This window comes from Oenanthe melanoleuca, chromosome 6, assembly GCF_029582105.1.
Source record: "Oenanthe melanoleuca isolate GR-GAL-2019-014 chromosome 6, OMel1.0, whole genome shotgun sequence".
Lineage (NCBI taxonomy): Eukaryota > Metazoa > Chordata > Aves > Passeriformes > Muscicapidae > Oenanthe > Oenanthe melanoleuca.
The window spans coordinates 23,915,517-23,940,077 of NC_079340.1; the positions used below are offsets into that span (position 1 = coordinate 23,915,517).

At 41.4% G+C, this 24,561-nt stretch overlaps 1 protein-coding gene across 1 annotated transcript in view; it reads left to right on the forward strand.

Moving 5' to 3' along the window:
• The window catches only part of CFAP58 (cilia and flagella associated protein 58), a 115,237-nt gene extending 99,134 nt beyond the window's left edge, over positions 1-16,103 (forward strand). Inside the window, exon 16 of the mRNA XM_056494916.1 lies at positions 15,485-16,103. Coding sequence (XP_056350891.1) covers positions 15,485-15,499 — 15 coding nt within the window. The 3' untranslated portion in view covers positions 15,500-16,103. The remainder of the gene's footprint in view (positions 1-15,484) is intronic.
• Positions 16,104-24,561: the final 8,458 nt, after the last annotated feature.

The following is a 24,561-nucleotide window of genomic DNA, read 5'->3' on the forward strand; positions in this document are numbered from 1 at the left end:
TTCCGTAAGGGAATGGACAAACTCTCCATTTCTGGGGCTTTTTAAAAGTAAACTGGACAAAACAGGAAGAAATATGCTCTAGGAACTAATCTTATGTCAGTTTGATGGATTAATGACCTAATTGTTTCTTTGGTTTCCTTCCATCTCTCATGCCTACTGTTCCGTGAGCAGCAGCTTCATTAGGAACAAACTAGGTGAAAGGAATATGCTACTGGAAATACTCATTTACTTTCAATGATTTGGTCATTTTCCAGACCTCTTGGTCATGATAAAGCTTTGGTGCTTTAGGAGATAGAATGAGTGTGGGGCTCAGAGGCTGCCAAACTAAAACTTGCTTTTTGCTTTTCCTATAAGGCCTTGAGTTGTTTCTGTCTCTTGGACAGGACGTTTTTCTGAGACCTGTTCTTCCAAAGCTGTGCAGTTCATTCCCTGCTACACCTGTAGGCTGCTCTGTGCCACCTTGCCCTCTCTGCAGGCTCCTTGGGGCTTCTCCAGAGCACAAATAGGCAGACAGATGGTTTTTGCACCACATTTCATGTGTCTGGCCTATCTGGTGAGGCAAACCAGATGGCAAGTTTTGAAAACATCCTTTTCCCTTCTCCATGTGTTTTCCACCTTTCAGGTTTCCTGTGCTGCCCAACTTCCCAAATGTCCCACACAGAAATTGGATATATGACCAGGGAAAGAGGGAGGGCATGATGGCTGTACTTTGGTATTGTTGTACTTTGGTATTGTTGGCTCCTGGAAATTACATTCTGTGCATTGAAGGAGCTTCAGGATGGTCAAGATACTCGAGAGACCAGAACCTGCTGGTCCATTGAGAGAACACCAAGGTGGTTTGGGGTAAGCACAGCAAGGCACACTGCTGTGACTTCTACCTATTGCATTTCATCCCAGTAACAATGAAGGTGGTTTTTTTCTTCCCATTTTCCTTGACTGTTTACTCTTTCCTTTGTCTTTTTCTGTACCATTTAGGGTATGTGGACTATGGCTATATCTACTGTGCTGCTACACTCAGGATTTCAAGTACTGAGAAAACTGTCTTGCTTCCTTGTCATCTCTTTCCCTTTGTGCATCTGCTGGTAAAACAACCTGGCAATAGATGAAACTTTAAATACATTAGGCATTCATTTACATTTGAAGAGGGAAATAAAATATGCATGACTCACCATAATTCAGATTCACAGACTGTTTCCAGATTACATTTCTGCAATCAAAATTTGACTTTTTAAAACAGTTTTAATGACTGTAGGTGGTGGTATATTTTTCCTTTTTTAAGGTTTAAATGGTGGAGCTCTCAGGATGTTCAATGAACACTTCCTCATTTGATAGAAGTGATCTCTGAATTTCATGATTTCTTTTCAGAGTCTTCAGGTCTGGTAAACTGTAAGCATCATCAGTACCTCTAAGCTTGGGTGGGGTTGCAGAGACTGAGCCTTGGTTGGAATTGGTCCCAGTATTTTTTGTGCTCCTGAACTCAGCTCAGTCATAGCCTCTCTTATCTCATTTTCAATGGCTTATTTTCCCAAACTGTTTACAGGTGTCTATTCCCTTGGAATGCAGAGTGCAGTTACTGATTTTTAAATTGACCAAAACAACCTTGGCAAATACCACTTGAAGCTGCAGCTCCTATAACCCCCTTATGTTTTATCTTTAATTATTTTGGTGTTTACATTATTTGGTGCTGTCTTCTGAAAACACTTGAAGGGGAATGGCCACTGTGCTGTTTCCTTTGGCCACTTGCACTTAATGATTGCCCTTGGAATAGCAGTTCTGCTACTGAACTGACCTGTGTACCATTCTGGCTAGTTCTGTGTGCCCTGTGGACAGAGAATGAAAATGCTAATGCATGATTTGTGTGTCAAGCCAGCACAGCTCCCTTGCCTGGCTGAGCTGTGCAGTGCACCAGTGCAATAGAGACTGCATCTCTCCAGGGTAGTGCTTCTCACCCTGACCCCTCTGCTTTGCTGAGATGGTTCCAGCTGCTCCTCCTGGGAGGGGAAGCATCCTGTGTGCTGCTTCTGTGATGCTTGAGAAGAGGGAGGAGAAACTCCCTGTGCTCAGCTGCTGACCCCAAACCAGGATGCATCATTATCCATGGGTGTGCCTGAGCTGAGTGTACCTGCTGAACTGGGAACCCAGGGAGGTGACAATTTAGGCAATTTAGGAGAAATCATTTCCTCAGTAACGTGAATATGACAGTTGTGAAGTTCATATTTTCTTTTAAAAGCTTATACCATGTTTTTGGGTTTCCCTTCTAGATTCTGCTAAGGCCTGGCTGAGCAGGGGTAGGGAAGAGGACATGTGAAGAGGCTGAATCAGAAGTGTGAGCCTAAGAGAGGTGGCACAGTTTGACTTGGAAGTCAGACTGTTTTTCTTTTCCTGGCTTTTGTGTTCTGGTGCTCTCAGCAGCCACCAAAGGCTGATCTTCTGTGCTGGAGCTGCACTGTATTCTGAGCTTGTCCACTGCTTTGGGACCTGTGTGTGGTGCTGCCTCTTGGAAGTGCTCCTGGGACATGGCCAGCTATGGGCTGAGCCTTCAGGCTGTGTAAGTTTGTGCTACAGGGTCAAGAGTACATGAGATACAAGCAAATGGTGTCAGCACCTTATGGATAATGACTATTTGTTAATATTCCCTAGTCTCTGGATGACATTTGGTAAACACAACAGCTGGACTGCCCTATAAAGAGATTCAAATAACTTCTTGGAATGGAGACATTAACTTGTTCTGTGAAGATTTTGCATTACTTGTGTGCTGTTTTCCACAGATCCTGATCTCTTGGAGTTTTATTTCTGTTGTTGATTCATGTGAGGCTTAGCAAAGCCACGTGCAACCCAGCAGGTAATTGTCAACTTTATCATGCTGGCAAGGTGTGGCAGCAGGATAAAAGTCAAGAATAATCTTCTCTATTGATTTAATGTAACCTCTATTCAGCAGAGAGCACAGCTGAATGCAGACATACAGCTCTTCTTGGCTGTGTGGTCCTTCTATCCCCTAACATGGGTGATAGTGAATAGGAATATAAATCCTCACTGCCAGGGTGCCTCCATTTCTCAACCTGTGTCATCTTCTTAAAAGTTCCTTTGTGTCTCAGTTAGAGATCCCAGCTGTGGGAGTTTAGTTCACCTGTAAATGAAGATATTGCAGGAGAGGGAATAGCTACAAAATGTCTTTTTTTTTTTTTTTTTTTTTTTTTGTGTTCTGCGATGTTTTCTGCTGTGCTCACTCACCAGCCAGGGTTAAGTGGTAGACTTGCTCCCAAGTGAGCTGAAATGGGACACAAAACTACACAGAACTTTTTAATCAAAGAGATGATCTTGGTATCAGTGTTGGGATATGTTTTGAAGCTCCTTTGTTTTTTTTCCTAATGCCCTTATGATGTCTGTCCCTGGAAAAGCACTGTGGAGTTTGGAAGTGGCACGGTGCTTTTCATGATCTTAAGTGTGCCTATTAAAACAAAAAAAAAAGGCCATATTGAAAATCCATTTTCTCCTTGCAGGTCTTGAACAGTTTTGTAAGATATAATAAGATGAGCAATCTGGTTCTGGCAGTGAAAAGAACAGATGCCAAGCTATAATTTCCCTTACCAGAAAATGCTGTGGAGTCACTTTGTGTTGTAGAGAGAAGAATCTGTGTTATTAATAGAGGACAGTTAAAACTTGGAGTCCTGAGAACACTTCATCTGGTCTGTGCCATATGGAGGATGGTGGGCAGGGAGACATCCTGGCCAGCCAGAAGGGTTTGCAACCTCTTGGAGTGTAAGAAGTTGTCTGTACCTTGACTTAGCAGCAGAAGAAACTGCTGGGTAGCACATCTGATAACCAAGGAGTTGTGTTTCTGACTGCAGGAACTGTTTCTATATTTTTCTGAAGGCTGGCCTCCATGGAAAATGGCAGAGCAAAGCTGGAATTACCCAATTGCACTGAACTGGTAACTGTGGGGCCCTTTTCACACTTTCAGATGAACAGATTCAAGGAATTGGCAAAAAAAAAAAAAAAATAGTTTTCAGAATGCTGAAATTTGCTTTTGTGAAAATGTACTTTTCCTTATCTCCAGAAATATTCTGGGTGCTTCATTATTCCCATCTCCTTGCCAAGGTCAGATCCCAACAAGCTTCTGGAACAATACATCTGCCCACTTCTTTTGTGGATGCAGATGTGTAGCACTGACGGTAGGTGCTGAGTCACAGGGGTAAATTCACACCTGAATTTCCTATATTTTAATATCCCTGGCCTATCAAGCCCTAACTTGTTTAAGCAGTTTGTAACTTGCTCCCTATTCTGTCCACATCTCTTCTTATTATGATTATATTAAATGTTGGGTCACAACTAACCTGTTTTTCTGCACAGAGATAACATTGCACTCTCAGTATCATCAGATTTGTTCATCTCCATTAACTGATGGGCATATGCTTTTCTTTCCTCTCTTCTTTTAATGTATTTATACAGCCTCCTTTGTTGCCTTTATGTCCTCATTAGTTGTAATTCTACTTGTGCCTTAACCTTTCTGATTTATCCCTGCTTGCTTATGCTAGTCCTTTATACTTTGAGTTGCTTGTCCTTGTTCCCACTTTCTATACAGTTGCTTTTTGATTGTTCAGCCTTTAAAGTGCTCCTAATGTAACCATATTGGTTTCAAGCTATGTTCAGTAGCTTTGCTCTGTACCAGGATAGGCTGCTATTGTGCTTTTTGTGCAGTCCCTTTCAGCACTACCACCTCCTCTGCATTCCTCCCTACCTTAGATTATCCTCCCAAGAGACCATCCCTCACAGTTTTGAAGGTGTTCAAGTCTGATTTTTTTTTAAAGTCTACTGTCCTCATTCTCCTGAACTCTTCTCCTTTCTCTGCTGTCTTATGATCACTTTCATCTGCATTGCTTCCCATCTTTCAGTCCTTAACAGTTTCTCCTTAGTGGAATCAAATCTAAATCCCCACTACTTACTGTAGTTTAGCTCAGCTTTTAAAACAAAGACCCAACACAAAGAGCCCAGACTCTCTGATTCATATTGTGCTGCTTTCAGTAACCAATATTCTCCAGAGAAGGTGATACTTCTAGTATTACCCAGAAGAGACTCATCCACTTGTTTCTCTCTGGATAATTCTATTCCCACTTTTTCTGGAACAGGACCTGACATTTCTCCTGTTCTTGAGCTTCAGGCAGGCATTGCTGCCAGAAGTGCAGCACCCCTTCACTTTTTCTATTGTTATTCCCCCAAATATGTGCATTTATAGCTTCCTTTTTTTTCTGTGTTCTTGCTTCTTATAACATCATTTGAAGCAGGGAAAAATTCCAATGTTAGACACCAGATAAGTAAAATCAGAATAGGGACTTTTATAATCTCAACCAGAAATTGATTTTTCCTTCACAGTGGGCTTTGAGCTACTGTGAAACATCTCTGCTCATTATTGGGATCCAATACAAGAGCTGATAATTAAAGCTGGTGTATTAAAGCTTTGCTTTCAATGCTGTCTGCCCCTCTGCTTAATAGGCTGTATCAGAGAATGTATTTACTGTGTCATTTGAGACTTCTCCTCTGATACTCACAAATGATAGGATGAGAAGACACAGCCTTATGTTGCACAGATGAAGTTTAGATTGGATATTAGGGAAAGTTTCTTCACAGAAAAGTTGTGGAGCACTGGAAAAGGTTGCCCAGGAAGGTGGCTCTCCAGTTTTGAGGGATTTGGAAGACATGAAGATATGGTGCTTAGGGATCTGGTTTGGTGGTGGCCTTGACAGTGTTAGTTTTACAGCTGGATTTCATCTTGAAGATCTTTCCAACCTAAATGATTCTGTGCTTCTACTTGTTTCTTCAGGGCAGAGATACCTGGCCAGCTAACTCTGGGAATCAAGAGACCACATTAATTCTCATTTGTCTGCCCCTCACAGGATCTCCTCTCATGGCTTTCTGTTAAAATAGTCATTCCCTGTCCCAGAGAAGGTGTATTTGCAAGCTTGGCTGGTCTCAGGTGACATGGATGCCACTGATTTAATAGCAGGAACAGGTAAATGTGCATGTAAAAGGGGATAAGCATCTTCAGTAGAGCTGATGCATAGCTAAATGAGGAAACAGTTCAGATGCAGAACAAGAGCTTTTATTGGACTTACTATCCTCTGCAGTATTTGATACATCCATAAGTACTATCTGCCATCACTGCACCTGTTAGTTTGATCTCATTACTTGTGACACCCACTTTTTTTTTTTCTATTCTTTTCCTTTTTTTTTTTTTTTTTTTTTTCTTCCCCCCCCTGAATTCTTAGGCTGGAAGTATTAACTAATTATATCATATGCTGCTTCAGTCTTGCTGACTTAGGATGGCTTTCAAGAAGTTGTTTGCCTAAGGTGAGAAAGAGAAATTATTCTATTATAAGAAGCTTAAGAGATCATTTGCCTTTCATGTGAGCTGATTGATTCAGCAGATCACAGATGGGCAAATGATTTGACAACCAGCTGAGCTAGGAGTGGTAGGTCCAAGTTTCTACTCTGCTCTAGAGTTAATCCATTGCCAAAATCAAAGGTGTTCAGAAGCCTAACTCTGAAGAGGGGTTAGAGATTCAAGTTTGATTTGGGTATCACAGTCTCTGAACTTTCCTCTTTTCCTCTTTCCTCTTATTTGAAGACATATGTAAATACCTTTCTCTTGTGTCTGGAACCTGCAAACTTTAAAGGTTCTTTAGTAATAAATGGCTGGGACACAGTTTGTCTAGAGAAGAAAACTCATGTGAGGTACAGGTTATCAACTCTTGGAATAAATTAGCCTCCAAATTCATGTGACTGCCTTCTTTCAGACATAAAGTGGTTTTATGTTAGAGCAATGAGTGGCAGGGCTTTAAAACTTCCAGGACAATGACATCCATTTGGGAATGTAAGGAACTCTAATTCGTGTGTGCTGCCCCATGCCACTTGCTAATCTACCTCATCTTTTCTGAGCATTCTCATGATGAAATGACCACAGTTAGGTCTCCTAGGCAATTACATGATCATAATCCTCACAAACACTGGTTTCTTCTACAAACACCCGTGGCAGCAAATGCAAAACCTGTTCTCCACAATGGTGACTACTGTCAATATTTCCCATCTCTGGCAGCATTCCTTCCTGAAGTCCCATGCTCTCCAGCTGTGCTATTCAGCCCTCTGTGCCAGGTTTCCAAGAATTCTTTGCATCCTGCCATATCTGTTTGTCTTTTCTGCATAGATATATTTTGAGGCTCAGGCCCTGTCTCACAGGGACATTCCAGTGGTGTTGCATACCACCTGCAGAGTGAGTTGTGTAGATGTTGAGCTCAAGAGCAAGGCCTGTATATTGGACTGTTCCCAGGGAAAAATTAACAAGGAATTGATCTTTATATTGCCTTTTGCACCTCAGTAATTTTTCACCTACTCGTGAACAGACAGATCAACACTGAGCTCTGAAGGAAACAATTTATTGCATTAACAGATAATTTTGGGGAACCCTGTATCATGACATGAAATTTCTGTGTGCAACAGGATAGCCATTTGTCTTTAACCTCTAGACCTAACAGCACAAGGACAAAACCAGAAAAACCTTCCTGTTAGAGCACAGGGATCAGAGAAGGCCTGCGTAATTACTAGCCATTAAATAAAGTATGCCCCTAAGTCTTCAAATGCCAAGGCACATGTGTAATTAGCTGATAAACTGCAAATGAATAATTAGCCAGCAGCAAAATCCAAAGGAGCAAAGGGATGCTGTTCACCTTCCCTTTCTTCTTGCAGGGAAGAGCACTATGCACATTGCTCACTTTAATGAAAAGTTGGTCATTGGGTTAAATGGCACGAGGACTATGAGAATTGGGACACTGCACTTCACAGGATGTCTGGCCCCAGGATTTGCTGTCTTATGAACCACTGGTGGTATTTCTATAGTTTGGAGATGAATGGTGGTCATACCCTCTGTTATTTCATGTGGGTTGTGTTTGTACAGTCTGAGGGATGTGGAACAGAAGCTGCTGCTGAAGTACCTGGCAGTCATTCCACCTATGGAAATTATCAGCCTTGGGATGTTTGTAGGACTGGATTTTTGGGTTCAGATCTGTAGGAGTGAGGCTAGATTTCCAACTGCCTGGTGCTGGTACAATGCTGATGATGCAAGGATTGCTCCCAATATCCTGACTTACACCCCTTATGATGATGGCAAGGAATGGACCTTTATTTAGGTCACTATGCTGAGCTACAGCACATCAGCTGAGCTGCAGTGACTGTTTTTGATTGCTGGGTTAAGAAACAAGCGAACAAAAAAAGAAGCAATCCATTTTAATCTCCTTTCTTTATAGTCTAAAGTGTGCTACATGATGTCACCCATTTTGTGATAAGTTTCCATGGACATTTACAGTACTACAGAAATGTCATCAATCAGATGCCTGTATGAACTTCTATTTTCATAATTACTAAATCTTTAAAAATAGTTTCCCCTCGACACATCAATATTTCCATATTTGACAAAAATTGGAGTGAAACAAATAGAATCAGACTTAAGGGCTGAAATCAGATTTCTTTCAACTAACTCCCCAAACTGGGACTTTTCATATCAAAGGGTGTATTGAAAGGTGGATTGATTGTTCTGAGTGCCTGAAAACCTCATGTTTAGTAATGTCAATCTGGGTCTAACAATCTGAAGCAGACTCATTGCACAGTGTTCAAGAAATGGGCTGTTGAATGCAATTACTTGTTTTCTTGCAGTATGTTGCTCAGCCTTTAGATGCCTCCTGCTGCTGAAATCAGTTTGGAAAGGGCACTCCATGGTTATCCAGAAAAAGGGAATGGAAGTTTTGCTGAAGCCTCTTGCTTGTTGCCTTTAATGGGTGACTTTATATGTGCCGTTCTTTTTGAGAAAACACCTAATTCCATACACCATGGCAGATAATAAGGGAGGGTAGTGATGCTTCTAGCTCACAAATCAGTTGATGCATTTCTTTCCAAAGCTGCTTTTTAGAACTCTGAAGCTTATGATTATGTCTAAATACAACATTTCCAGCAAAATATATATGTATTTCTGAAGTTTGAACACATAGAAATTAATTCGTGATCACAGAACAGCAAAGATGTTTTTAAACATTAGATTAATACAAGAAGAAATAGAATTGGCATGCTGGAAGTGACTATAGAAATACTTTTAAAAGTACATACATAAAAATTACTTCATATGCATAAGCTTTTCCTCTCAAATAATCCCACAGCATTTTGCAGATGGATGTGCTAACTATAGCCAGCGAAAAACCAAAAATTAAAATGCAACCTGAGAAGTGCTAGGATTCAGAAAAATTTGCAGATTTTGAGAAAAATGAAGGCTTGCTTGCTCCAAAAATTGTTTTTAAATGCTGAATTTAATTTTCCACTCTCTGGTTTGTATAAAACTGTTCCCACCAAAGATGCAATTTTTTTTTCTTACAAAATTGTTTTGAGAATATTTTGCATTTTGCATTATTTTTTCCTTTCCCCTCCCCCAAAATATACTCAATATGAGCTGATGTAAAGCTGATAGTGTTGAGTGCAGCAGTGACTCCACCACATAACTTGAACTTTTGGAGTCAAGGGTATGAAATAACAAATCAAATGTGGTTCAGAGGGTTAAAATCTATTTGGGAGAAGAAGGCTTATACCCTGCTTTTTTCAATTAGTGCACTGCTGTTTTGATTTTCAGGATTAATGATCTTGCCTTTTGGCTCTCAATCAAAGAACTATGTCTCCAGTGCAATTCATTTCTCCTACTGAATAGCTGCTTTGGAAGGCATTAAATAACCTCCAGAACCTCCAGTGCTGCTAGGAGCAGCTCTGATGGAAGCTGTGGACAGTTTCTGGTTGCATTTGATTAGGTAGTTTCTTCATCCCACTGCACTTCTGGAAAATTCAAGAGCTCTCTGTGTTGAGAACTTTCTGGATATATTTGTGTTGGAATGACCAGTGGAAGCTGGTGGAAGGAGATGTGTGAAATAGGCAGAAATCATCATTGCAGAGTGTTTGACCACAGCCTGTGAGGTTGTGAAGAAAACTAGTTTTAAGATGCCAGCCTTCACCAAAAGTATAAAATTGGAAATCTTACAGGAGGAACAGTTCTTTAAAGAACTCTGACCTAACTTTTCACTCCAAAAGATTGAGGCAGATGTGTTTCTAAACAATTTGAAAGACATGATTTATATTACCCTGAAGAAAAACTAAGATCTATTGGGATTGGTTTACTCTAAGTGGTCATTCCTGAGGGTTTGGAAATAGATTAGACAAGGTCATTTGCTAACTGTATCTTCTGTAATTCTTCATGGCCTGACCTCTGGGAGCCACAGACAGGGTAGAAAAGCTCTGCACCAAGAGCTGCTAGACAGAACCCAGCCAGAGAGAGGAGCTTGCTCATCTTGCATTGCAGTGAATCTCTCTGCAGACATTGGCATTGCAGGAAAAACTCTGGGAAAGGGTAAAAAAAACAAAACAAAACAAAAAAAAAGCCAGGCTTCCATGGAGCTCCTTGCAGTGCTTTCAATGCAAACTGTCTCAGGCTATTTCATGGGTGCTCATCAGCACAGAGGAAGCTTCTGGAGAAAGATTTCTGCTGAAATTGCTGTCTTTGTTAGACTCTTGGCTGTAAAAGTTTTGTAAGAATGTCCTTGGAAGGCCTTTCTGGAGACAAAGGATTTTAAAAGTCCAAGAAATTGTAGATATTAGTAAATGAAAAAAATTACCAAATACTTTAGGTAGCTCATGTGATTGGACCCTATAAATACACATTCTATCAATCCCCTGTCATGGCAACAGTCCATCACACATTTCCTTGTGGATTACTGAGGCTGTTCTGGAGCTTGGTGGGAACCCATCTGGCATTTGGATCCCTTCTTAGAGACTGCAGTGACTTGTTTGTGTTCACAGACTTCTGACTGTTACTAATGGCCAGACAGCAGGGAGCTAAGAGCAGAATGGTGAGGAGGGTGCAGAGGAAAGGTCTTTCACCCCATGTTCCCAAGGTTGTGTTAATTAAGGCATAAAGGGCAAACAGGGTTTTTTCCTCTTATGCACATTGCAAACAGCTGCTTGTGTGTGTCAGAAACATTTCATTCCCTTTGTGGCCTTCTCTGTGTATTGATTTACTCAATTAGTGGTGCATGGCATGTTTTTCTTTTTAACAACACGGTGTGGGACTTTTGACATTCAAAGGATTGGACAATGCACAGGAAACACAAAAGCTGTTGGAAATAGTCTTTGGTACAGAGATCCCTGGGTCTCTTTTCACCCAATACTTACAGCTTACTACAAAGCACAAAGCACTCCACTTTTCCTGTCTTTGCAAGGTATTTATGGCAATAGAGACATACTTTGTTACCTGTAATTGTTGAGACCCTTATAATCCCACTGTCTGCAAGTAAAGAAGTGAATTATATAAAGAAAGAAACCAAACTCAAACAACTTTAGTTGTTTTGTTTCTAAAGTGTTGACATCAAATACCAGACATCAAATGGAGTGAAACAAAGTCCCTAATGTCTTGTTTTTTTGAAAAGATATAATGATCTTTCCATCTTTGACAGACAGTTTATTTTTGGTCACATCCAAAGCTCTGTTTCCTTTGCTCCTGGTAATGGGAAGATGTGCCCCTGCAATGTGTCTGTATGGAACAAGGCTGGAGTTTGAACTGAGTGTTTTAAGGAGGATAATCAAACATTTGTGCTGCTGTGTTCTTCCCACTCTGCCAGATGTGAGCCAGAGACAGTGCTTGATCAGAGCACAGAGGTGAGGTCTGGCCTCCTTGGTGACTTACTGATGGCACAGAATTATTGACTCTCCAGTACTATCACTGGGTTCCTCTTTTTGTCTTGCAATGTTGAACTGCAATTAGACAGTTCTTCAGATTCCAGAGGAGCTTTCTGGGCTCCTCTATTTCATTTTCACTGCTCAGAGCTTGAAGTTTTATAGAATTAATATGGCTTCTAACTAAAATGGGAAAAACATTTAAAGAAGCTATAAAAATGTTGGTAACCCATTTTCCCTCTTTACTGTGTTTTCCTGCTGTAGAGGTTGGGAACTCATGTTTGTGGAGGAATGGAACCTGGGTATTTCTACTCAGGACTGGAGGGGTCTTTAGTCTGTCAGACTAAAGCAAACCTGAAAGGAGCCCTTGGCAATATATGAGGGTTGGGATATTGCTGGCTGTAGGAAACTGTGCTGACACTTGTCAGCTTGGCATAATTCAATAAGGTTGTTCATGTGAAGTTTAAAATTCTGTGGAACTCACTAAGCAAATTTTGCCTCAAGGTTAAAGTGCCAAATTCCAGTAGAATTTAAATTTATCTTCATTAGCATCTTAGAAAATCCCATCATCAGTGACCTGCTGGGTAGCTTCCTTTTATTGTGTGTTGTTTTACCTGCCCTTTTGCTTTAATTTTTTGAAATGAACTGGGCTGATGCTCAACAGGAATTAAATTTTTCATTTCTTGGGAGAGACATTGAGATCAGTAATTTAAACATTTTTTCTGAAAGAGAAAAGAGGTGGGGGGGGAAATTCCATTTTAAAATTTCATGAAACCAAAAAGACATGTGTTAAGGGTTTTAGCTGGCCAACTAGAGTCCTGTAAGTCTCATAAGATGCTTACTTATTTCAGGTTGGTCCATATGTGGATTGCTAGCTCCTGATTTTAGGAAACACTGACTGTTTAGTCATTATCTGAGACTGTAAATGTTGTTTAGGTGAAAAAATAGCTGGTGCAAATAAACACTTTCCTGATATAATTGCAATCATCCAGTGAATGTAGGAAAGCCTTTTTTTCAGTCAGTCTGCTCCAAAAGTCCCTTTCCTTTGACATACATACTCACTTGAAGAACCTCCCATGCATGGGTAGACAGTCAGTCTAGTCTGAGAGTCAAGATTTCTTTATCTTCCACTAAAAGGGAAGTTTCATTTTTCCCTCCTTCTGCCCAAATGGAAGAAGGCTACTAAACCAGTCCCCTGGAAAGTGGTGTGAGCACTCACAAATCAGAACAAGGTGGCAGTGAGACAGAGGATCTCAAATATAGCCCTATTTGGACCTTGGAAAGTAGAAAATTAATTTATTTCTAAGGCACCATATAACCAATGTTACATGTTCACACTCAAAATACTCTGTCTCATCCATTTTTTCCTGTACCCTTGCTTTTTGTCACAGTGTGCTGAATAGTGTGGTCCCCAGAAGAACGTGGGACAGACATCTATTGTCATATGAGCTGTGAAGGATCCTAGAGATTAAATTATACAGTTAGAGCTGTTGCTGACAGCTCATTGATTTCTGACAGCTTTGCTCAGGAGAGGAATAAATGCACTGAGATGTATTGAACTCTTCATGCCTACCTCAGAAAGGGGTTCCTCTTATGGCAGCAGACAGACAGTGCTGGTGTGCAGTGTCTGAGAGGGATGCTGGCCCAGCTGCCCATCTGGCAGGAGCAAAGCTGCCTGGCTGGGTTTCCCTTGCTCTGCTCAAGGGATTTTCCTTGTGAGGTTGAGTGCCAGCAGCTATCAGTCTGAACCAGGCAGAAATCCTCTACCTGCCCTGCTGGGGTGCTCATGGAAGGACCTGGTCTGTGTGCAGCTAAGGTGGCCTAGGGCAGCTTACAAGGGGCTGAGCATCCTAAACATATCCTAACCAGCTGTAACTTCTTGGGAGGCTCTGGGTCTGTCTGATGTATGACATGAGCATACAGCACACTCATCTGAGGGCATCTCTAGTCTGATGGAAATTCCAAACATGGCAATTTCATACAGAAACCTGTGAACCTCTTCACCAGAGCAAGATCTGCTCCAAAAACAAAGCTGTCCTCTCTTTAACTGGCAGATCTGATATAACACAATGACCCTGGTGCTCTTGGGAAGTTTCACTCAATCTTCTGCTAAAGGCGACTATTCATTCACTCTGCAGCATAATTGCTCTATTTCAAGGCCAGAGCCACCTTCCCTTGGGGCAGGTTTCACCTTTGCTCAGCTGAGCATGTGTAGGAGTGATCCACAGGAGCACATGGAAAGCAATTTAAAGCAGCAAATTCCCTGCTGCTTTCGGAAGCTGTTAAATCAGGCAGCTCTGGAGTGAAGAGAGGGTACAATGCAAGAAATTCTCCCATTCTGAATAGTCTTTTCTGTTGTGAGCTGACATGGCTATTTTCTTCCAATGCTAAATTGTTCCAGTATAAATTTTTCAACAAGGATTTTCTTTTTTCTTAACAGCAGTGGAAGAAAAAAAAAAAACCACCCCAACAAGATAAAGGTGGGAATTTTGATGAATATGCTATGTATTTGTAGTCTGGCATTTCCTCTAACTCAATAGATCTATAACAAAAAAAAAAAGTTTGGATGCAGACGAGTAATATTTTTACCACTTGTTTGGCACTGATTGATGGAAAGACTGTGTCTGACTGTTCTGTATTGAATGACAGAAATAGGTCATGAGACTGAGTGAAGTTCATAAATGATAAAGACTACTGGTCCAGACTCTGCCTGTCTCCTACACAGCAGGAGTTTTAATTCAGGCAGTAAACATCTCCCTCTGCTTTGCCTTAGCAGTGGCTGTGCTGATGTGTGACCCACAGAAAGAGGCAGCTCCTGCTGGAGAAATGAAGGTCTTTGTTCTGGTATCTCCTGTAATGCCCAGTGGAAGTTGTCCTCAGACACTGCTGTGGTGCCCTCTTTCCATCACTTCCAAGGGATTGAAAATTTCTTAGCTGAAGGCTTCAGCATCTGTCAGATTGGGATGGTTTGGTTGGGATTCTGTTTGCCCTTAATCCTTTATGATGTCAAGTTAACCAGCCCTGGCTAAAACACCTTCAGTTACAACACTTGGCTTCCTCAGCCTTGTTTTTCTACTTGTCACACACAGTGAAGCCGCAAAGCTGATTTTGTTCATGACCTGGTGGGTTTGATTGGTTTGATTTTTTTGAGGACCTTGAAATATTTTCACCAACTTGAGTTATCTCCTTCTGATGTGCATAACTGTTTCTGTTGTGTTTAGGAGAAATACCCCAAATAGGCTGAGAACAGCCATTCATGGAGGACCAGTTTGGACTGGTTTTTATTGTTAATTTGTGATTACTGGAAAGACACAATCTGCAAGTGAATACACCCTGTGATACTCCTAGAAGTCTGTAGAAATAATCTGCTGGATTTCTTGTTTGACCTATTTTACATAAAATTCCTGGGCAGTGTAACAGATATTAAACCAATAAAGATATGTGCAAATAGAATACCATAAATTTCTCCCAGCTCTAATGAAAAAGAGAATACTCTTTCAGATTTTTAATTTTACCTTTTGCTAGCTGATAGCACTTATTACAGAGGTCTCTCTGCTCTAAAATTGGACAGAAAGATTTCAACTGAGTAATGCTTTAAGTTTCTGCTTGTAAACAGCTCATTAACCATTTCTTTTAGCCAAATGATTATGAAAGTGTTATCCCAGAACTTACAGTGGAGTCTTCCCTGACTTGTCCCCATTTTTAATTCACCATCACACTATTTCTTTCCTTTTAGGTAGAGCCTGAGTGACTCCAGTCATACACACCTTCGTTTCTGATGGGTGTAAGAGTCCCTTGCTTTGCTCTGAGCAATTCTGCCAGTGAAGTATGGAGCACATGCTGAGTGAGGGGTGATTGTACCTTGGAGGCAGGTAACTTTGGGATGGATGTGTGGGTGAACCAAGCCCACCTGCAGAGAGCTATTTTGCTACAGTTCCTGGTTCAGCAGCAAGATATCTCCTACCTCCTTTGGCAGAGAGCTGCTGTGTGATTTATCAGCCAGGTGGTACCATCAGCTTCCCATCCCTGCAAGGATTACAGCAGATCTGGCTGCCATGTCTCCACCTGCTCCCACCTTCATTTCATCCCTCTAGTCTGTACACAGGGCTGCAGGCTGTGTTGTGTGGGGGGAATCACTGTGGAATACATTTTGTACATGCCAACTGCATTCCATCCTATAATTTCTGTACTAACTTCTGCTGGAATGTGAATAATGTAACTTCCCAGTTTTCTCTAATTTTGCCCACAGTCATCATCCCATGCAGGGATAATTGTACTAATTGCCCTTTTTAATATAAAGAAAACATTAGTTGAGTACTAAGGATTGTTACAATAAATTTCCTGGAACATTAAGTAATTTGTTTCTCAGAGAGTTGTTTCTCTCTGTACTCCTGGTTTCAATCACTATATACTCAAGTCCATCAGCATCTTGCAATATAGCAGAGGGATTAGCTTGAAAACTCCTAACTACCTGTCAGTGGAAAGACAGGGACAATATTTAATTTAAGCCCTTCAGTAGCTTATCATTCATCATGGTTTTGATTGTAGATGCCACACTACAACTCTGATATTTTTTCAATGCTGGAGGGAGTGCTATGAACCAGGCCCTTGTGACCTGTTTACAGGAAGCCAATGTTAGAATAAGGAAAAAATTGATCTCCCAAGTCCTTGACTGGGTTTATACTGGGACCCCCATTTGTGTCAGCAAACAGCTCTGGTTCCTGTTTTCTGTCTTATGCATACAAAAGAGAGATTCTCTAAGAAGTGAAGTGCCCAAACCCTTGAGAGATCAATGGCAGAGCTGGCACCAGCTGTAAGCCACAGAGAGCTTTTGATGCAAGATGTTGCCTTGCTGTTTTGAAACATGCTCAATTAAAACTGTCTGAGTTTTGTGCACCTTTCTTTTTTGTCTCAATTATGTGCAGCTTTCCTCTGTTACCTGCTACATGAATTGCCAATCTGGCCTCTCCCAGAAGCTGCTCTCTTCGGAGAATGAAGCTTTTAAAACAAAACAACCCACCATCACCACAGCATCTACAACAGACCCAACACCCCAAAACCCAAAACCCCAAATGTAAATTCATGTCAGCAATGCCCTTGGAAGCAGTACTGCAATGATAGCTGCCCACTTCTCTTCCAGGCTCACAAACAGGTTTTTTTGAGAAGCCCAAGTGTGTTTTTGTGTCTTCTTTCCTCTCTGTAACCAAACCTCAGGCTGAAGTTGCACCTTTGAGATCACTATCTCAGAAGTTGTCTTAACTGTCAAGAACTTGCTTGAGGAACATCAAAATATGTGAAGGCTGCTTTCCAGCATGGCTGTTGACTCTTTGTCTTCCATCCATAAGACTGGGGCCAGGGAGGGGAAGGGCTGAATTTTCTGATATCCAACAGAAAAAACATTTCCCAGGAAGAGACATTAATTTGGGGGTATATTTTCTATCTAAATACTGAAACTCTTTTGAGGAAGTTCATGTCTCTGAAGCCTCCCCTGGTTCATGAAACTGGTTTAAAAATGACCAGCTAATTAAAAAAAAAATAGGATGGGTGAAAGGGGCAGGCAGTCCTGAAGGGATTTCCAAATTGTTATGAGCATGTCAGAGGGCATATAGATCTGTGAATTAAAACCATTAAACTGTAATGCCTGGAGTAAGATTTTCTGCAGAGATTGCTTTCAGAAATAGGAAATTTTCTTCTCCAGATTTATACTTATTAGGCTGTGCACTGAGAATGGAGATACTGAGGTTCACCATAGCTACCTTTGCTTGATGTTTGGGTTACTGCAATGCATTCTCTGCAGAGGTGTTAGAATAAATTAAGCTGAATTCCTCAGGGGTTGTGCTTGCTGGGATGACATGAGAGTCAACCCTGGCTGTAGTCCCAGGAGATGCACGTGGGAGCAGACTTGTCTGTATGATTTTACTGGTTTACTTTGAATTAAGCACTCAAACTTGGTTCATTTTACTAAAAGCAGAATATGTTGCAGCACTGCCATAAATTGTGAGTTATAAAACAGGTGAGTTCTTGATACTGGTTGATTGAGAGGTTCCCTCTCTGCCAGAGAAGTTCTAGCTGGACTCTTGGATTGACCTTCTACCCTTGTATCAATGTACCAGACAGCAAGGAGTTTGCTTTTGAAATCAGTATTGCTTGAAATGGTGGAAAGCTGGGAGATGAAATGTTCTCAGTGGAAATGTTACATTACTCATGTGATTACTTCCCTTAAAGACAGGGCTTTGTCATGGTCATAGTTCTTTAATTCAACTGAGGCACTGTGTACATGGCAAGAGCACTGGCTTTGGTGGTATTTATAGACTGCTCCCAATGTCTGATGGATGCAATGAAAGTAAGGGCCAGCATCTTCCAAAATTTGGCCCTGATAGTCTTTTAAGAGGTGCTTGTGATTCAGCACCAGATGTCATTATGAGAATATAATGAATCTCTATATGTTTACTTCACAAGTTGACATCCAAGATGGAACAGGATGTGCACGTAATCAACTCATGGGTTTTGAACAGTTGTTGAAAAAAAAGTCCAGGTTTGGTTCTTGGGGCTCTTGCATAGGGGAAAAAAGGGACTTCTCACTTGTCTTATTCTGAGAACAGTTTCTCCAAATTTTCAGTGTTTTTCCATTCCATGCTCACTCAACTGGGAAATGAGATAAGCTTGTTAGCTAGTCATCATTTTCAAATATATTTTTCTCCTATCTGTGTTATTTTAATGAGGAGACCTTCAATTGTTTCATCATTGCTTTGTAGGGATACAACTGTTAATCAGGTGTTAACCAGGGGAACTAGCTCATTGCTTTCCTCACATATCTTTATCTTGCAGCATAAGCAGCCAGATTTTTGTTCTCTGATTGCTCCAAAGTTCCTATTGTAGACTTTCCGCTCATCCAATTTTTTTCTGGTTTTACCTATGTGACTGCTTTTATTTTTTTATTAAATGTTGTGTTTAATGAGAGTTGTTTTATTAGCAGCACTGAGAATTGAGCTGCTTTACCCTAGGGTTAGGGACAGAATTCATCCAAAATAAAAAAATATAAAAAAAAAATCATCCAAGCAGAAGAAAAGCAACATGTTCACACTCAAAGAGCAGACAGTTGGCTAACTGGTTTTGCTTGGCACATGGAGTTCTTCTGCCTGCCACCAGTCTGTACTCTGCCTAGAAATAACATTCTCACTCATGTTGCACCCTGATTTGGCTCTGTGGCTCTGTTTGGTAAAGAAACTGCTGGAATATCTGACACCACTCTTGAGCCTGGGATATAACACTCCTGTGTGAATTGGCTCTTAGTCCCAGCTCTTGCTGGGCCTGGTCTTTGCTGCCAGACTACATGCTTGTATTGCAACTTGCCACTAACATCTGGTAATAAATATAGAACTTTCTGCTTATTGCCCTTCATATCTAATTATATTCTGAACTGTTTTTCTTCAGTGCATCTCATAATGTCATGCTATAAAAGATGAGGGAGACAAGTTTTAACAATTCCCTGCTTAAAAATAAAAGGTTCACTCATGATGATGAACAATCCTGTTATGTTGCTCCTATTACACTTCCTGCTGTGTACCCAATGGATAATAAGGACCACTGCTCGATGGCCAAAGATGAAATTTTTGTGATCACACTGTAGAGATTTGAAAGTTTTCAGCTTCCCATAAAGAATGATGTGGTTTTAGTGTGCTAAGCACATGTAGCCTCTGATGCTTTCAGAGCAAAGGATTTAATGGTGTATCTCAGCAGCTGAGTGTGCCCAGCTGGAGAAGCAGGAGACACTGCAGCAGTGGGTTTTGCTGGAGTTGGGCACAACACATGGAGGGCAATGGTGCTTCAGATAGAGTGGAAACTTGGGGTGGAAAAGCTACCAAGCATCCTGCAGACTGGCAAGGAATGAGGTGAGTCTACACCTGTAACCACTACAGCATGGATGGATCTGCCAGGAAGGTCAGCTGCAGTAAAATGCCTTCAAAGAAATCAATGTGACCTTGACAAGCACATGGCCTGGTCAGACAATATTGATTCACTAATGACATGCTGTTGCATAATCCTCTCCTATTTGGGTCAGATGGTTTCTAGTCATGATTGATTTCAATGTTTGCAAGGAAGCACATAAGAAACAAAGAACATAAATTATTCTGTGAAAGTTGGTTCTTGAAAGTAAAAATGTTTTGGACAGCCGATGAGAATTCTGTAGCAGGCTGACAGACTTGTGTATCCTTTTATCATATTTTGAATCTTAATGCTAACTTCTCATAGAGTTAGAGAAATGTCTGGGTTAGAAAGGACCTTAAAGACTTCTCCAGGCTGAACAGTTGCAGCTCTGTCTTCACAAGGGAGGTGCTCCAGCCCTCTGATCATTTTTTTGGTCCTTCTCTGGACCTGCTCCAACATGTCTGTGCTGAGTGCTCAGAGCTGGACACAGTACTCCATGAGGGGTCTCAGAGACAGCAGTAAGGGAGCAGAAACACCTTCTTGTGCTCCTCAAGGATGATGAAAGATGCACTCTTCCTTCCCAGCATGCATCCACAAAGAGTCCAGTTCATTGTCATAGACTTCTGGAATTAAATATCCAATTTATTTGTATGGCAAAGTACCAGAGAACACAGAAAACCTCAAGGTCTTTGCTAAAATTTGGTATCCATGCAAAAATTGAATGTGCCCAAAGAGCTTCAGAATGACGAGAACATCTTCTTTAGGGGAGATTCTTTCTGGCAAGGAGCTGAGGAAAGAGTAGAAAATGTAAGAGCTGAAGACTCTAAACCTCAAAGCTTCTTTTTTGTCTACTTCAGCAATCTCTAACAAGTTTCTCCCTGGATTATTTCAAACATTGTGTGGGGCTTGACCTGACTTAGCAGTTCTACTCCTGCTTTATTGCCTTGTACAGTTTGAGGAACATCAACTCGATCCATTTTCTAGGGTGTATTTTTCATTCTATAACTACCTGTCAATTTGTTAGTTTTGGATTGTGTTTTCAAGGAAACTCCTAATTCAGGCTTGTGCAGCCATTCATCAGGCAAAGGACATGGATGAAAAATCTATACAGAAAATAGTTTAATGTCTTCTAGCTGGCTCCTTCCTTTCAGGCACTGCATGAAGGCTCTGGTTCTCCTTCAGGTATGGTTTGCACCACTGACTTGCTCAGGTTTGTCTCAGGATATACTGAGAAGTTTGGGAAGCTGGAAAGCAACTAGCAAGGGAATATAAAATGGAAATACCTTTATAATTTAGTGTCTTGAGTTTAATCAGAAGTTCAAAAGTCATCCCATGCATTCAGTGAAGAATCAGTCTTTATCTGTAAAAACTGAAGAGCCATTGATTTCTCAGTTCAAGTCCCAGCCAGGGCATTCTTTAACTCTATGAAACTCCTCAAATCAAATAGGAATAGAAATGTTACATCTTGGCTTAAAAAATTCATTCAAAATGTTTTTTCTATTTGTAAAATATTTAAACATTTGCCTGCAGTCTCAAGAATACAAGCAAAATTGTGCTACTACATGAAAATCTTATGAACTAGCACAGAAATGGAAGTCTAGATGCAACTGCAGTTTAGTAGATGACTTGTGTACATAACTGTAAATTATTCTGCAGAAGAATTACTTATTGAGAAATGCTTTATTTTATGGCAATTCCATAATGGGCACGTAGAAAAGAAATATATATTTCTAAACACACATATACATAACATTATCATATGAAATATTCTACAGCAGATATTTGAACCCGCCAAAAGCAGGTTTCACTGAACCTCTGTGCCTTTCCATCCTCCTGAGTGTATCTTCATGCTTCCTTCTATCTCTGCTCCTTTGACCAGGACTGTAGTTTGCTACAGACTGAGCCTTTGCAATGCATAAAACTGAGTTTCTCTGTGCTCTCAGCCAGTGAAAACCGTTTGTGTTCAGGAAATTGTTCTCTAAGCACTGCCTGCCTGAGCCCCTTTGCAAAAGTTTGTTTTTTACTTGACTGGATTTTCCCAGCTTCTTGCTTGTTTACTACCTAAATATGAACACAAGGGAGCACCAGAGGGGTTTTTTAATGTTTTGTTTTGTTTGCTTTTTTTTGGTTGCAAAAATAGAAATCAGTGAGTGGGTTAGTTCAGGTATGATCTGGATGGAATCTCTGGCTGAAGCTAAAGATTATTCTTCATTTTTCTTCGTGGCCAGTCCTCTTCAGAGGACCAGGGCTGTGTTAGTTCCCCACCAATGGCTGCATCACCCCCTGAGGGACATCTGCAGCTGCCACCACCTCCCTTGTTGGCCCCAGGTGGTTTAGAGGCTCACCAGGGGTGTTGTGAGGCTGCTGTGCTGCTGTGCTGGTGCCTGTGCACAGCTGCAGGGGCACAGCTCCCAGGAAGGTGTGGAGAGCAGAGGCTGCTGTGGAGCTCTGCAGGGCACAGAGCTGGCTGCATTAACATACTGATGTTGTTCTGCAGCCCAAAGAAGCAAAACTATGGTGTGTTAAAGCTGCTTATCTATTGCTCATGACTACTGCACTGCTGCTGTGTAATCAGCCAGAAAACTATCTTAGGAAGCCCTATTTTGCTTCTTTTGATGTCAAGAAGAAAAATCCCATTTACAGCAGCGATATAGAAACAGGAAGGAGCAGATGCTGGAAAAAAATTCATTTGAAAATTATCTTGAAGAGGGAGAGAATGTGTAGAAGGGACTATAGAACAAATTCACAACATTTGATTAGGTATGTGACACAGAAAGATCAGAAAATGAAGAAGCCTTTTAAAAGCAGTTGTTACAGGGCTGTAAACACTGAGACTAATTTCTGGGGGCTGGTGGTGACACTAAGCAGAAATTTGAAATGTAATGAATCTTTGTCCTCTAGCAGGTGCTGCTGGGAACCTGGTGACTCTGCAGTGATTCTTGTGCATGTGAAGGTACCACAGGGCTTTCCCCACAAGTGCAGGATTCCTGTGTTAAGTGGCAGCACAGTGCACAGCTCCTGGGGGCAAGCGTGCAGCTGTTTGATATTTGTCTCATTGCAAAATTAAAGGCTTGTGTTGGGTGCTGTGGTTTGGCTGGGATGGTGCAGGGCTGGGAACCCACTTGCCCCTCTCCTGCAGTGCAATCTCCCTTGCAGCCTGCAGGCTGCCCCACCCAGCCAGCTCCCAGCTTTACTGCTCAGCACATGCCACATGAGCTGGGATATCCCTCTGTCCAGCTGGGGTCAGCTGTCTTGGTTGTGCCCCCTCCCAGCTTTCTGTGAGCCCCCAGCCTTCTCTCTGGCCAGGCAGCAAAGAATCTGAAAAGTCCTGGACTGAGCATAAGTGCTGCTCAGCAACAGCTAAAACATCAGTGTGTTACATTATTCTCATCCTCAATCCAAAACACAGCACCATGCCAGCTAATAGGAAGAAAATTAACTCTATCCCAGCTGAAAAAAGGATAAGCAGTGCCATAGGCAATGATAAGTGCAGAATAAAGTGACTACTCTCAGCCAGTTTAGAGCACCTTGCACAGCATGCTGGGTTCACAGTTACCCTCTGGCCTGCAGCTAGCTTGAGAAAGGCATTAACTTTGCAGATCTCTTTCTACTGTGTGAGTGATGTGCCCTTTCCTCGTCTGCCTGCTCCTGGGAACAAGGGGCAGCCCAACTGCATTTCTTTCCCTGTCTATATTGACTTACTGTTAACATTTCTCAAAGCTTTTTAAATGCAGGTAAAAAACTCCTGGCCCCTTTGGGAATACATCTGATTTTTCAGGTTTTATCTTTATCATTGATCCTTTTCCAGTTACTTCAGCCAAAGGTGAGGAAGTGATGTGTGAATGATGGAACATCCCTTTTTTGTAACTAGGCTGTATGTAAGGGTCAGCTGTTAAGCTGAGATTCTTACAGAAGCCCCAGAAATAGGTACTTTCTGCTTTTGTGCAGCCAAGACAATTACACCAGGGAGAACTCTTGACAATGCACTGAATTCTCATTTCTGCTCTTACACTTTTTTCTATTCCCCTCTTGCTCCCCAGAGGGTAAGCTGGACAAAGACTACATTAGGGATGTATCCTGTGAGGTCAAACCCATTGCAGACTTTTAGTGTGGCCTCCATAGGAAGAATTGCTCAACTCCAGTTGCAAGAAAGTGTCAATAAATGATTCCTGTACAGAGTCTACTTTTAAAAGCATTTGAAATTGGTTCTGAGCTGACTTGAAGTAGAGCATAGGAGAGGAGAATAACTGACCTGTAGTTTCATCTGATAGGGGTCTTCAGGTCATCATGACATAGAAAGTGGTCCCATATTTAAGTGGAGAACACTAAGAGAACAGAGAAAGCATCCTATCCTTAGTTGTCAGTGATGCTCTAGCATTGCTTGTAGTTATCCTGTTTCTCTATTAGCTGTAAATTGGTCTGATAAAAGGTCCAGTATTTTGGTGGACCAATGGGAGAAAATGCATCTTTCATGGTGCAGGCCAAAGAGGAAGTGAAAGTTTTCCCAGAAGTTTGCAGCAAATATTTCCAGGATGTTATAATGCAAACTGGCATAATGCACTTCCTAATTCAGGGGAAGGAGGCACAAATAAATGTGATGGAATATTGTGGTTAGAAGATTGGTGGTCAGTTCCAGGTTTGTTTTCCTGGTGCCCCATGGACAATGTTTTGCATGAAACCATGATTTCAAACCTAGGAAACACAATTGCCAGACTTCTGAGCACTAGAGAGAGAGGAGATGTATGCAGCTGATCTGCCATCCTGCTGAGGCCAGCCTTAGTTAGCAAATTTATTCCTTGGGGAAAGGATGTAAAAAAGCTGTTTTTCTGGATGTTCATCTTCTCTCCCATACACAAGAGATGGGGGTGAAGCCTTCAAGGACTC